The sequence below is a fragment of the Ciona intestinalis genome, chromosome 1 (assembly GCF_000224145.3).
Source record: "Ciona intestinalis chromosome 1, KH, whole genome shotgun sequence".
Lineage (NCBI taxonomy): Eukaryota > Metazoa > Chordata > Ascidiacea > Phlebobranchia > Cionidae > Ciona > Ciona intestinalis.
This window is the reverse complement of record NC_020166.2, coordinates 498,682-511,300: the sequence shown is the minus strand read 5'-3', so window position 1 is coordinate 511,300 and position 12,619 is coordinate 498,682. Positions and strand designations below refer to the sequence as shown.

The following is a 12,619-nucleotide window of genomic DNA, read 5'->3' as shown; positions in this document are numbered from 1 at the left end:
GAGTTGCTGAAGCTATTACAGTGTGTGGATAAGCAGACATTACTTTTGGTTGGTTTGGTCATTTATATTCCTGTGGGTGGGAACTTGAGTGACTTATCCATGGTAGCCACTCCCATGCAAACAGTCGAGTTAAAAAACTAATAATTTTTTAATGTTTTTCCATTACTTTCACTTGATACACCACCACAAAATACAGGTTACATTTACTACACAGCAGATATACGAACTCCGGTAAACAGCAAGGTGTTGTTGGCTAGTTTGACGCACATATGATATTATCGGCCAGCGTACACCCCAACACGTTGTTTGCCTACTGATATTCGTTGTGATTAATCTACGGGATGTTGGTATCAGATTAAAAACTCAATAGAACCAATGATGGATATCTGCATAATATAACACCGACTAAAATCACAACGGTTTAGTAGGGGGTCGGTTGTCTTGAAATAAACAACTTTGTGACATAATATCGTAAATCATAAATAAGGGAATAAGCAACTATATTACCTTATTTAGGTTTGAAATGAAATAACCTATGACGTAATAGAGGTGGTGGAACTAGAATCATACGTAACAATGCTTTTGTATGTTTCGTAAACCATCGATTTGAGATACCTCAAAAACACATGTACAAGTTCCCACCCACAGGGATATAAATGACCAAAACAACCAAAAGTTATGTCTGCTTATCCACACACTGCAATAGTTTCAGTAACTCGACTGTGGGCATGGGAGTGGCAACCATGGATAATCCTATATTAACATGCCCCCATTCAAGGGTATGTAAATTACCAAAGTTATCCAAAACAAACATCTTGCTTTACATAACATACTTTGGCGTAGTTATGAATCTATAGCAACTATCTTATGCACTTCATTTCTGCTTCACTAAGCCGATAATATCACTAGAGTTATACCAACACATGGGCATTGGTACAAGTAGGAATGAATGGCCTACGATTGCCTTGATGAAGCCACACGATAACGATGTAAGACAAGCGAGGCTTATAAGGTATGAGGTCCTTGAACCTGTTTGGTTAATGCAATTTAATGTGTTTTAACTTTGTGTTGGTGATTTTTGCGGCGCCGTTTTATCTCCGTATTTAGGTTAGTCTAAGGGTTTGTTTATATAGTAGGTTGGGGAAGGTGGGACACCCTAGCACATAATAACCGAATATCCTGGTCGTGTTTTACTGCCAATTTAAACGAGAAAATAGAATAAAAACGTCTCCTCCCACCCAACTATACAACAGTTTACCGCTGTTGCTAATTAGTTATGATGCACATTCATCGTACAGCAGAAGATCATTGCTGGTTAAAAAGTATGGCTGTTAAATCGCTATAAGAAGTTACTCACAGTGGGTTGAAAACATTTAAATAAAACCGTATTTAAAATATATTCTCGAAGATTCGTTTCATCCGCGTCACCGCATTCCACAAATACTATCAATTATTTGTTTGTCTACAAGCGATTGTGTCGTAATAAATATGTGTTTGTTGTGCCACAATACTAACATTCAAGTATTTTTCATTGATGACGCAACAAAGACTTATGTGACGTCGAGTAAAACCACAATAACTGCCATGGGCCATGAAGTAATAAATCGAAAACTTCAGATTTTTTACAATTGTTGGCGATATATTCGACCTAGATCCGAAACAAGATTGAATAACCGACAACAATTGAAAACTTTTTGTGATCTTACCCCATTGTAAGTGTACGTGTGAAAAAATACAAGATATCGGCTTAAAGGTTCCCGATCAAGTGTTCCAGTTATTTCACTGGCCGATAATTCGTATAAATACGCGAGATTACATTTAATGCTAAACTTTAGGTCTCGTTGCTATAACTAAACTTGGTTTTGTAATCTTAAGATTCATTTGTAGTTTGGATAGTTAGCAAGTTCAAGGCTAAATTTTAAAAATTAAGCATATTGTTAAAATTACTTGAAATTTTTATTTATAGGGATCGATGTTAATGTGTTTTGAATAAAAATTAAATGATTTCATTTTTCACTGCATTTTAGGTTCATTTTTTTACCTCGTTATTATTTTTTGTGATATCGTTTTCGCTTTTATATTTACATAATGCAGTTAAATAAAGTTGACACAGCATTAACCAAACATCGTTTGATTTTATTCTAGTTTGATATTTTAATACAAATACTTTCTTTAAAGTTGTTTTCTCTGCGTTTTAATCGAATAAGTTGAAATTACCCAGTTTCAGCAAAAACTTTGATTAAGAAATCAAAATGCCGATTAGTTCAACGAACTCCCGGTTGACCAGGGAGTTGTACAAACCTCCACCGAGGTCCTTGGAGCAGATCCGGATGCAGGAGGTGTTCAATCACCAGATTCCTGGAAGTCCAAACCCGAGTTTGAAAAGAGAGCGACATCTGGATGGGGTTCCAAAGAAAAAGGTTCGGGGTTTCAGAAATAATAACTTGTTTGAAGAAAAAAATTTAAAGTGCGATTGGAAATTCGGGTTTTAAAATGTGCAGAAAAGACCACTCAGTTGAAGCAATTGCGGTTAAGTGTCTTGTCCACGGACACATTCGCTCACACATTACCTATACTAAAAATATCTTTAGAAGGCCATGGCTCAAAGAAGCAGTGTTTTCTAATACGGCTTATACCACGTTGCACAATACACATATGATGTAAATACGCACCCTATGCTTACTATAACTTTTATTACTACACAGACGGCTGTGGTTGGTCCAGTCACCGACAACAGACATGCAGTATCTAACGGGTTTGCGGGCGCTGCTGATCCGCCATTAAAGACATCGGGAGGTGTATTGGTCAACGGCGGGGTTTCGATGTGGTCAAAGTCGGCGGCGAGCGGTGGATGTCTTGGTCGTATGTGCTGCATTTGTCATGGATATTTCTTCACTCGTTGCTGTATCTTGGCTTTCCTGATTGGATTATTACTTGGAGCTTTAATAACTGGATTGGTCGTTGGTTTAATTTACGCTGAAAGAGCCGAAGGTAACTAGAGTTTACTAACTTGAGCTGAGGTGTTTCAAACTTTCACACGTGGAGAGAAATATGTGACATTCATTCACATACTTATATTCCAAATACATATTCCACATCCTAATGCGTAACTACCAACTTAACGTTACCACAAATACTTCGCGGATCACTGGTCGTCTACTATAGACTCGTATAGAAGGTCACGGGTTATTCACGTTCATTACTCGAAGTCAAACGTAATCGTATCCTTTACACAAGAGTTTCCGTTTCATTCAGTACTGATGCTTATTAGACCGAAACTAAACCGGTGTTTCTGCTCTAACAGTTACACAAGTGATTTGCCCTCGTTTTAAAAGGGCAAATATATAATTAACAGCGAGCATAATGTTTACGAATACACAAACATGAACAACCTAAATAGATAATTTAACGCAGTGAAGATACATACAAAGCAATATTCTAAGGATTTAAGTGCCCAAAACCCCCATTGCAACAACTCCCAATAGTAACCACGTACTCCCCTTATACAGCTGCAGGTTTAATAGCAGCAGCAGCGGTCGCAGATGACGAACCAGTCGGTTGTTTACAAAGCCCTTGTCCATCAGCATCAGCAACTTGTGCTTACTCCATGAACGACACCCTCCTAACTTGTAACTGCCGACCCGGTCCAACCACTTCAACTGGTGAGTAATGTTGCCAGCAGGTGGGCAGTGGTTAAAGTTCGAAGCTCGGCCGTGCTACCATTATGGCGTCATGAAATCTCTGTGACAGTAAAGGCGCAGTCATTCTTAACATTCCCCACTTTAAAAACAAAACACCGCTATCAAAAGGGGTAATTTGCATAATTCGACATAGCATACATGCAACGGTCTTATGTTAAACTAGACCTCCCTGCCATACTAACCCAACCACCCACAGTGCTGTGTCAAATACGTTGGAGTTCCCCGTTTCGTGATAGAACGCAACAGTTTAAACCTGGGTTTCTTATCCAATATCCACATACCAACTCCCACCAAAGGTCAGATGACGTTTATTAGAAGTGGGGGCATCAGGGAAGGTCTATATGTTAATACCATTACGTTAAACACAAATGTAGTTTATTTTATTGATGGAGCAGAGGGCCACGGGGGGCCACAGGTGTTGAGTGTCTCTAAAAGAAACCACGTCCGTGAAAGGTTAAAACGAAACAGTGTTATTTACACGCTTACATTCTATGTTTACTGTAAATGTAGAGGTACAGCGTAATATCATTGCGCAACTTTAAACGACTCCCCCAACTATGCCGTCAACACTATAATAACAAACCTCACGTTCAAAGTTTTTGTCAATTAATAACAATGTATTTTTAAATATAGTAACTTGGGGTAAGATGTAAACCGTTGGCAAATAATATGTTCTATTTTATAGTTATGAGGATGCGGTTATATAATTATGTAAATCATCTATATTTACTACAAAATGAGACGATAATAGGGAATGAAAACGCGGCCCATCTTACCCCAACCTCTTTGTACTTTAAAATTATCAATCTTTATGGCCGAAGTGTTCGTTTATGTTTGATGTATTTTAACTTTTATTATAGCTGGAATCAACGCGGGTGGTTACGTCTGCAACTTCTTTGAGACAATGACAACAGCTGTTCCGGTCACTGTGACGTAATAATATGAATCTTCACTAACTTCACTAACTAACTTTCTTTATGAGTTATATAGTTATATCTTAATATATATAAAATGTGTAAATCGAACGGTTGTTAATCTATTTCTCATAAAATTTGCTTGAAAATTGATCATTTTACAATGATCTGAGTGTTTTTAATGCTACGTGACGTGTAGTTCTTCAAAGCAAAAGCCACAGTTTCATTTATTCTTGCTGTTTATACTGTGTACATCTATATTACATTATTAATTAAACATAGATATCATCTTAAAGTCTTGATTTCTTTCTTGTTCTAAACAACAATTTGTCAGGTTTCCTACACCGCTTCCACCATTGCTGTGGGTCTGTGGTTGCCCCCATGCGAGGATATATAAGTTACATACCTGGTAACTCGTATGCAAGCATGGGGTGTATGGAACAGAACATCCGTGTTATATCGACTATCGTTTTTGGGTACGCGAAGATAAATAAGTTATTTAATCTTCTCCAATCTTTAACAAAGGATATACGAACTCTTTAGCGCCAGCTAGTAAGTGTGAATCCCGCAGCGCCGAAAACCACTCATCTCTTTAGTCACAGACTTGCTACGATTACTTTGAAACTGTATTCCATGAAACAGACATGTGGTGATCTCAACAAAACTGTTCAATTTAGTTTGTGTTGAAATTGTACGCACCCTCCCCACCGCATCTTAAGTATTAAGTTGCCTATATATGTAAATACTTTTTCACAACAATAGTTTTACTTTTATTCCCCATCTCTTTGTTATATTAAATTAAAACCAACTTAAAAATAAAATAACACCTTTCTGTTCAATAAAATAAATGCAATTCTTTATTTTCATTTATATTTACTTTTTAAACCTTGTGATTTGTATGATGTTTATGGTTTGCATGAATCGTTATGTGGATAAATTTCAACAGCAAGTGTTGCATTGTCATCCCAATGTTATTGTGACCGCGTGGTTGCCAAGATTCGACGCAACACGTTTTTATGAACAAGTGCTGCGAAATACGTAACTAACAAAACCCAACGAATAGTTATTTTGGCTAAAGTGACGTCATCAGTCCCCTAATCAAATGAAATATTTCTCCAAGGGGCAGATTGAGGGAATCATATTTCGGCCTATTTTCGTTGTCGTTGCTTTTTCGATAACTTTGTTTTGATTTCCACTCGTATGGAGCCATACTTTACCATGCGAATAGTGTTATATATACTATCATGTTTTAACGACAGTCGTTTTATACAACACAGATCTTTCATACACCTCGTGTTCGCTTTCGAGTTATAATGTATGTAACTTTGTGGGTGTTACGTTATAGTTATTGATAAAACGAATCTCTGTTTTGGAATAACAAGCTGAGTTTACGTCTAACTCTCCCTATACATTTCGCCAAGCGTCTCAAAAGCTCAACAATAAAATGTTTATAAAAATAATATTTGTAACATCTTGGTCGGTTTGACCGACATTGGGTTTGACGTGTGTTCGAATTCTTTATTGAAACAATAATAAAGGATTGTTGTTTCTGAAACTGCCATTGTTTTGTTTATGACGTCATAGTGAATGTTCTATGCCAACGCGAGTGTGTTTTGTCATATAATTGTGGTCGGGTGGTTTCTACTTTCTTATCTACAACTGTTAAGTTGAAACACCCTGCATCCAAATAGGCCATACGCTCGTTCTTGTTACCCGACTGCATATTGCAGGTCAAGTTCACACGCTGTTTTTCTTACTGCGGTTCAACGTTGCTTGCATCACAACTCACAAACGAGATGGAAATTCCCAAATGCTCAATTTCGCAACAAGACCTCCGCTGCCATAACCATTACAGAACATCTGGCCTGTAAATAAGCGGTATTTAAAGTAAGCCCACATTCAGCCTCCTCCATTCTCTACAGTAAAATGTACTTTGCCACAAATACTTTTAATATATACAATGATCTTGTTATGGCCGTATTTACAATTTTTCGAGAATGAACTTGGCGGCAAAACGTCGGTCGTTAAAACACGCCACGAATAAAAACGACTTTAGAATAAACGGCAACTAATATTCGCCGTACATTATCCTTCAATATCACGTTCATAAATCATCTCCGGGTGAATGCGTATGTAAACCGGGAGGAATGACGTAGCACTTTTTTACGTCATTAAAAATTTCCCTTTCATAAATCAGAACTCGGTTTTTAAAAAAATGGGTTCAATATATTTTACTTTCCGTTACAAACGTATATCATTCTAATGTACAAGGGCAATTAATGTTGTTGTTTCCACAACATATTTAAAACTGTTTCCGCTATTGCAACCTATGCGTTGTTTAGAAGCCAAACATATATTTCACGCCGTTACTCAAGTAGGTCCATAACGTGTTTTATAACGACTGTCGTTTTGTTCCTAATTCCATTGTCATGCTTATCGGCGTTTTTTTAGAACTTACCATAAAAAGTATTGGTGTCTTTATTTCACTTTTTATGTTAAGTAACACTGAATAGTTTCGCCTAATATAGGCGTAAGGCGAAAGTAAATAAGTAACTTTGTTTTCTGGTAGAATATACGAGTATATTGAGTCTCATACTGTTATTCCAACCAGTGTGTTATTTCTTCTCGGTGTAAAATGTCGCACGTTTAAGGGTTATTACGTCACTGAAGTCAAATTTGTTAACCGGTAAGGAATGCATCATATTCTCCATACAGTGAGACATGAAACGGTGGGAAATGGGGTCTATATTTGCTTAGCTTACTAATTTATGCTTTTAACGCTTTAGGTTTACCTGCGTGTTAGGGTTGTGTTTTCAGCAGGGGGAAATTCAACTTTACTTTTTTCCAATAACTTATTGATGCGTGAACTATACATAGGTCGGTCAAGGTTATATAAAAGTGATTTTCCACTGGATGAGCAACAGCACATCTAACGAGCAATAGGATAAAACTGCCAACCACCCCCGCATATCGCTGGGTGTAAATGCGTCTACGTAACGTAGCTATATTTTGCCTTTGTAGTTTACTGTACTATATACATACAGTAGGGTGGGGAAGATGGAACACCTTTAGCACATAATATCCAAATATCCTGATCGCGTTTTAAACAATGAACCGTGGTCTATGGGAGTCGTAAGGATACGGTTTCATAATTATTTAAATATTTTGTTTGCTAAGAAGTGCTGGGACGCGCAATAATAATGAAAAAGTGTCCCACCTTCCCCCACTTTACTATAGTAATATGACGCATTGTCGGTCGCTTTATTGTTTGTATAATATGACACCAATAAACAAATACATCAACGCAATGTGTTTGTGTTGTAACCTTCGCCGTAAATCATGGACGTATCGCTGCGTCTGTATAATTATGGCAAGTTCTAGCATAAAATTCCAGTAAACAGCGACGGAAGCTCTAAACAAAGGAATAATGGAAGGCTCTTGTTTTCACTTCACACGAAATTAGAAGGCTGATGTATAGCTTTAGGTAATGTTATACACGACATCGGTTTAAAATAGGTTTTGTAGACAGAAGAGCCGCAGTAATCTGTAACTTCTTTTGTGATGCTCCTACAGTCTAACTTTTATCTTTTCCCCAACTTTAGAGCACCGAGAGTCATTTGTATGCTGCGCAACTTTCACGGAGACGAGTGGCTTTAGCTGGCAGAAGAAGGACGTCATAATCTTGCCGATGGATGTGGCGGTATACAGATATGGGCGGCGGTTTCACAATACAGAATGTCTGGATATTGTTGTCTTGGTGTCTTAAATACAAAGACCAAGAAAACGACAAATATTAGAGAGAGAATGGAATTCTGGGAATATGTTTATTTTGGCTTGTGTGCTTAGTACTCTTGAATTATAAGCCAGCTATAAAACGTATTGAAGCGAAGTAAAATTATAGTAACAATATTATTATTCATACCTGTTCGTATTATATATTATAGAAAGTATAGGAGTTTGGTTTCAAGCTTTGGTTCTTAACAGCGAAGTTACAATAAAACAGCTGAAGCGCCGAAGCTGATTCCCGGGATTCGTTTTTGTAATCACCGCCGCCGTTTTATAGTTGCTACGTTAGTTAGTGATTGTAACTTAACCCTCGTGGATTTTGTTGAACGATGCTGTTTGTGTCTAACTATCTTGTATTACAATTATCATGATTTTTAGGTTTAAAATTAGTTTGTCTTTAATAGGTGTAACTTGTTATTATGTTTTATTACAGTTACTGTATTAATCTTTACAGTTATAGTTAGTAAGTAAAGAAATAAGACGATTCCTGGATTTATACTTTGGATCATAAGATGTCCGATTAATGAGAATCTAACAAAAGATATTAAACGGAAGAAGCCGCAACATAAGTGATTATTAAGGTTGGTGCGACAATTCAATGGAATATTGTTCGTGTTTATATTTGGATGATAAAATATCGGTCAAACGTGCAATTTACGTCTCATTATTTAACGTTTGGTTCGGACGTTTGTAAAGAGATAGGAATGCGAGGAACCATGCGTTGTGTGCGTGGATAAGACATGGGTACTGTATGTAGAAGGTGAGAGAGTTGTTGGAATATGGGGGGTTTTACGCGCTTACGTGAGTATAAAGCTGGGTAGAAGTCAAATCCCTTTCATATGAAAATAGATAAACAGTTTATGTGATAATACGTATAAATACTATTTTCACTTTATACATTTTTTGTCCAGCATTTTATTTAATTTATTTGTTTTGTATTTATGTTTTTTACTTGACTGTGTTGTAAAGACTGTTGTTTTACCGCTACTTCCCATCTTTCCCTTTATACCGCAAGATTCGTTACCGTAACCGACGAGATAAGTCACGTTTACGCGTCATATAGTAGGGTGGGGTAAGATGGGATACTTATAGCGCATAATATCCCGTATTTACCAATTGCGTTCAACAATTTAACAATTAGAGTCGCGAGAATGTACTGTTCTATAAATATTTGAATGTTCATTATTTTTAATAAAACGATAAAAAAGAATTTATTTCTCTTTAAAAAAAAAACAATATTTAACATATGTTAGGTCGGGGTAAGATGACCCACGTTGTAATTCTCTTTTATCGTCCGCTTTGGTGGTAAACAAATTATACTTAAACAGGTGTGTTTCTATTAATCATTATATCTGCCTTAAAATGGTTTTAATGTGCATAACGTGGCGTAACGAAAACACGTAACGAATGATAACGGTACAGATGTTTTAACACAAAGAGGGCAAATCGAGGCTCGCGGTGTTTTCGAATAATAATTTGCGGGTCGACTAACCGGCACGTTACGTCACGGCTGTTACCACGCTTAGGATAAACAATAATTCAAAATATTTGAAATAAACTGAAGAATAAAACTCATAACAAATTTAGGACTTTATAATCTGTAGTGTATGTTCATAACATTATACTGTGGGGTAAGATGGGATACCGTTAGCACCTAAATCCCATGTTTACTAATTGTGTCTTTGAGCAATTGTGAGGAAACAGCTATACAAGTCTGTAAATTTTCTGTGTTTATTACGGCATGGGGCGATAAAGGAGATTGGAAACAACAGCCGTCTTACCCCACCCTGTTATATATAGTAGGGTGGGGTAAAATGGGTTACCTTTAACACATAATATCTAAATAACATACAGTAGCATACATTATAACTCGTAAGCTGGCATGAGGTGTATCACGCCCGTGTTAAAACGACTGTTGTTTTTCGGCCGCACGCGGAGATAAAGTAAGTTACATTCATTAAGTTAAATGTACTTTCTCATTATTTGCATAGGATCGTGTTTTCAACTGTTGTAATCTGCCAACTGCCGTCGTTTACAAGGTAATACAATGCCCTTTATAATGATTAAGTTGAGCCGACCAAACAGTGTCGGTAATTGTTTAGCTCGGTATAAAGGGACAGAGTTACATGGGGAAGGCTGGAGTTCACTATTTATTGGGTGAAACAGCCACGCTTTTTAATTGACGCGACCTTCCACATTTTTATTCATAAATAGCCTGTTTCAACGACTTTCGTTTTGCTTTTAATTCTCTTCGTTATTAGTTTTACGAAAGAATAAAAACAATTTATGTTAATTGGATAAAATATCCGTGATAGGCGTACATACAGTACTGTGAGAGTTGGCTAATGCACTAAGTTTGTGGATAATGGGCTAAAATACAGCGGGTTTTTCTTTTAGGAACCCAAATATTACTGAACCAGAAAATGTGGTTTGAAAAAGAAGTTTCTTAACCGTATTTTCTTTTTTTACTTTATGCATGATTGCGCGCACAAAATTTTTAAAAATTTTCCATTGCAAGGCAAATGTCATCTCCTTATGTAATCCGATACTGCTGACTAAACAAACTTCGGGCTAATTTTTTCTCAAAGTTTGTTTCAACCAGACATATATGTAAAGAGAAGTTTTTAAAATCGGCATATGTGAAATAATTTTTTTCTTAAGTTTATAAAGTTATACAAAATACTAATTATTTTTGCTGTTTTTTAAACTTTACTCTGAAACGGAGCTATTTATATACCTATGCAATATAGTTTAAACTAATCTAGCTATCTGTATACATAGTGTGTGAATGGTCACTTACAACATAATTACCTTTATTAACATATGTCTTTATACAGGGAGAATGAATCGCTCAATAATCATCATACTTGTTATGATAGCTACTGTCAATACACAGTCGACACAAGGTACATATTTTGTTTCACAAACATTTCAAGTATAGTAGGGTAGAGGAAAATGGGACACATTTTCATTTTATTTATCGTCACATTTTGTAGTAAACAAAAAGCATTCAAAGATTTATAAAACCGTATCCTCACGACTCCCATAAAACGTTATTAATGGTTTGAAACCTAATCAGGATATTTGTATATTTTGTGTTAAAGGTGTTCCGTCTTCCACCAAAGTATTCCACATAAATGTAGCAACGCTTAAAGAGTATTTTAAAGTAAATATCCGTTCCACAGTTTCTTAACCTTTCATGGTTTACGGCTCCTTTAGTAGAAACTTAACACCCGTGGCCTCCCCTGCTCCATCAATAAAATAACTGATATTTGTTTTAATATTTACATCTGTTATTTTATTCACCACTTTGTAGCAGTCTAAACAAACAAGGCCATGTCTTTCCATTGCATCGCATAATCGTTAATGGCTTTCTATACACAAGTTGGCAACCAGTATTAAAACTTGGTATGACAAAAACGCACTGGTGCGTTGCTAATTATAAGTGGGTCTAAACCATATATATCGAAAAGCATACGCTGCAATGAAGGAACTAATATTCCAAATATATTTTTAAATGGGGAATTCTAAAATACTGCAATCTTAAACTAAAAATAATTGTTAAACTATTTAAGTTGGATTGAAAAGAAAAGCATTAACATGCAGCCGTAAAAGACCACACCAAAACCAACAATTATTTTACACTCATTTAAACATGTAGCTTGTTATTGAAATAGAAACAACGACACAAGTAACAACTGATGCGTCGACAACTGCAGCAGAAACAACAACAGAAGTAACAACTGATGCGTCGACAACTGCAGCAGAAACAACGACACAAGTAACAACCGATGCGTCGACAACTGCAGCAGAAACAACGACACAAGTAACAACCGATGCGTCGACAACTGCAGCAGAAACAACAACAGAAGTAACAACCGATGCGTCGACAACTACAGCAGAAACAACAACAGAAGTAACAACTGATGCGTCGACAACTGCAGCAGAAACAACAACAGAAGTAACAACTGATGCGTCGACAACTGCAGCAGAAACAACGACAGAAGTTACAACTGATGCGTCGACAACTGCAGCAGAAACAACAACAGAAGTAACAACTGATGCGTCGACAACTGCAGCAGAAACAACAACAGAAGTTACAACTGATGAGTCGACAACTGCAGCAGAAACAACGACAGAAGTAACAACTGATGAGTCGACAACTGCAGCAGAAAAAACGACAGAAGTAACAACTGATGAGTCGACAACTACAGCAGA

General features: G+C 36.6%; 1 protein-coding gene and 1 long non-coding RNA gene across 2 annotated transcripts; both read left to right on the top strand.

The window, feature by feature from the left end:
• Nucleotides 1-30: 30 nt before the first annotated feature.
• On the top strand, nucleotides 31-4,910 carry LOC100183102. Its single transcript, XM_018811284.2, has 5 exons — nucleotides 31-1,012; nucleotides 2,222-2,420; nucleotides 2,706-2,991; nucleotides 3,510-3,662; nucleotides 4,562-4,910. The coding sequence occupies exons 2-5, from the start codon at nucleotides 2,253-2,255 to the stop codon at nucleotides 4,636-4,638; spliced, it is 684 nt and encodes a 227-aa protein (XP_018666829.1). The 5' UTR covers nucleotides 31-1,012; nucleotides 2,222-2,252; the 3' UTR covers nucleotides 4,639-4,910.
• A 3,922-nt stretch (nucleotides 4,911-8,832) lies between these two features.
• LOC113475043 lies at nucleotides 8,833-12,619 on the top strand. Its single transcript, XR_003396782.1, has 2 exons — nucleotides 8,833-8,982; nucleotides 11,239-12,619. It is a non-coding gene; the product is annotated as an uncharacterized LOC113475043 (long non-coding RNA).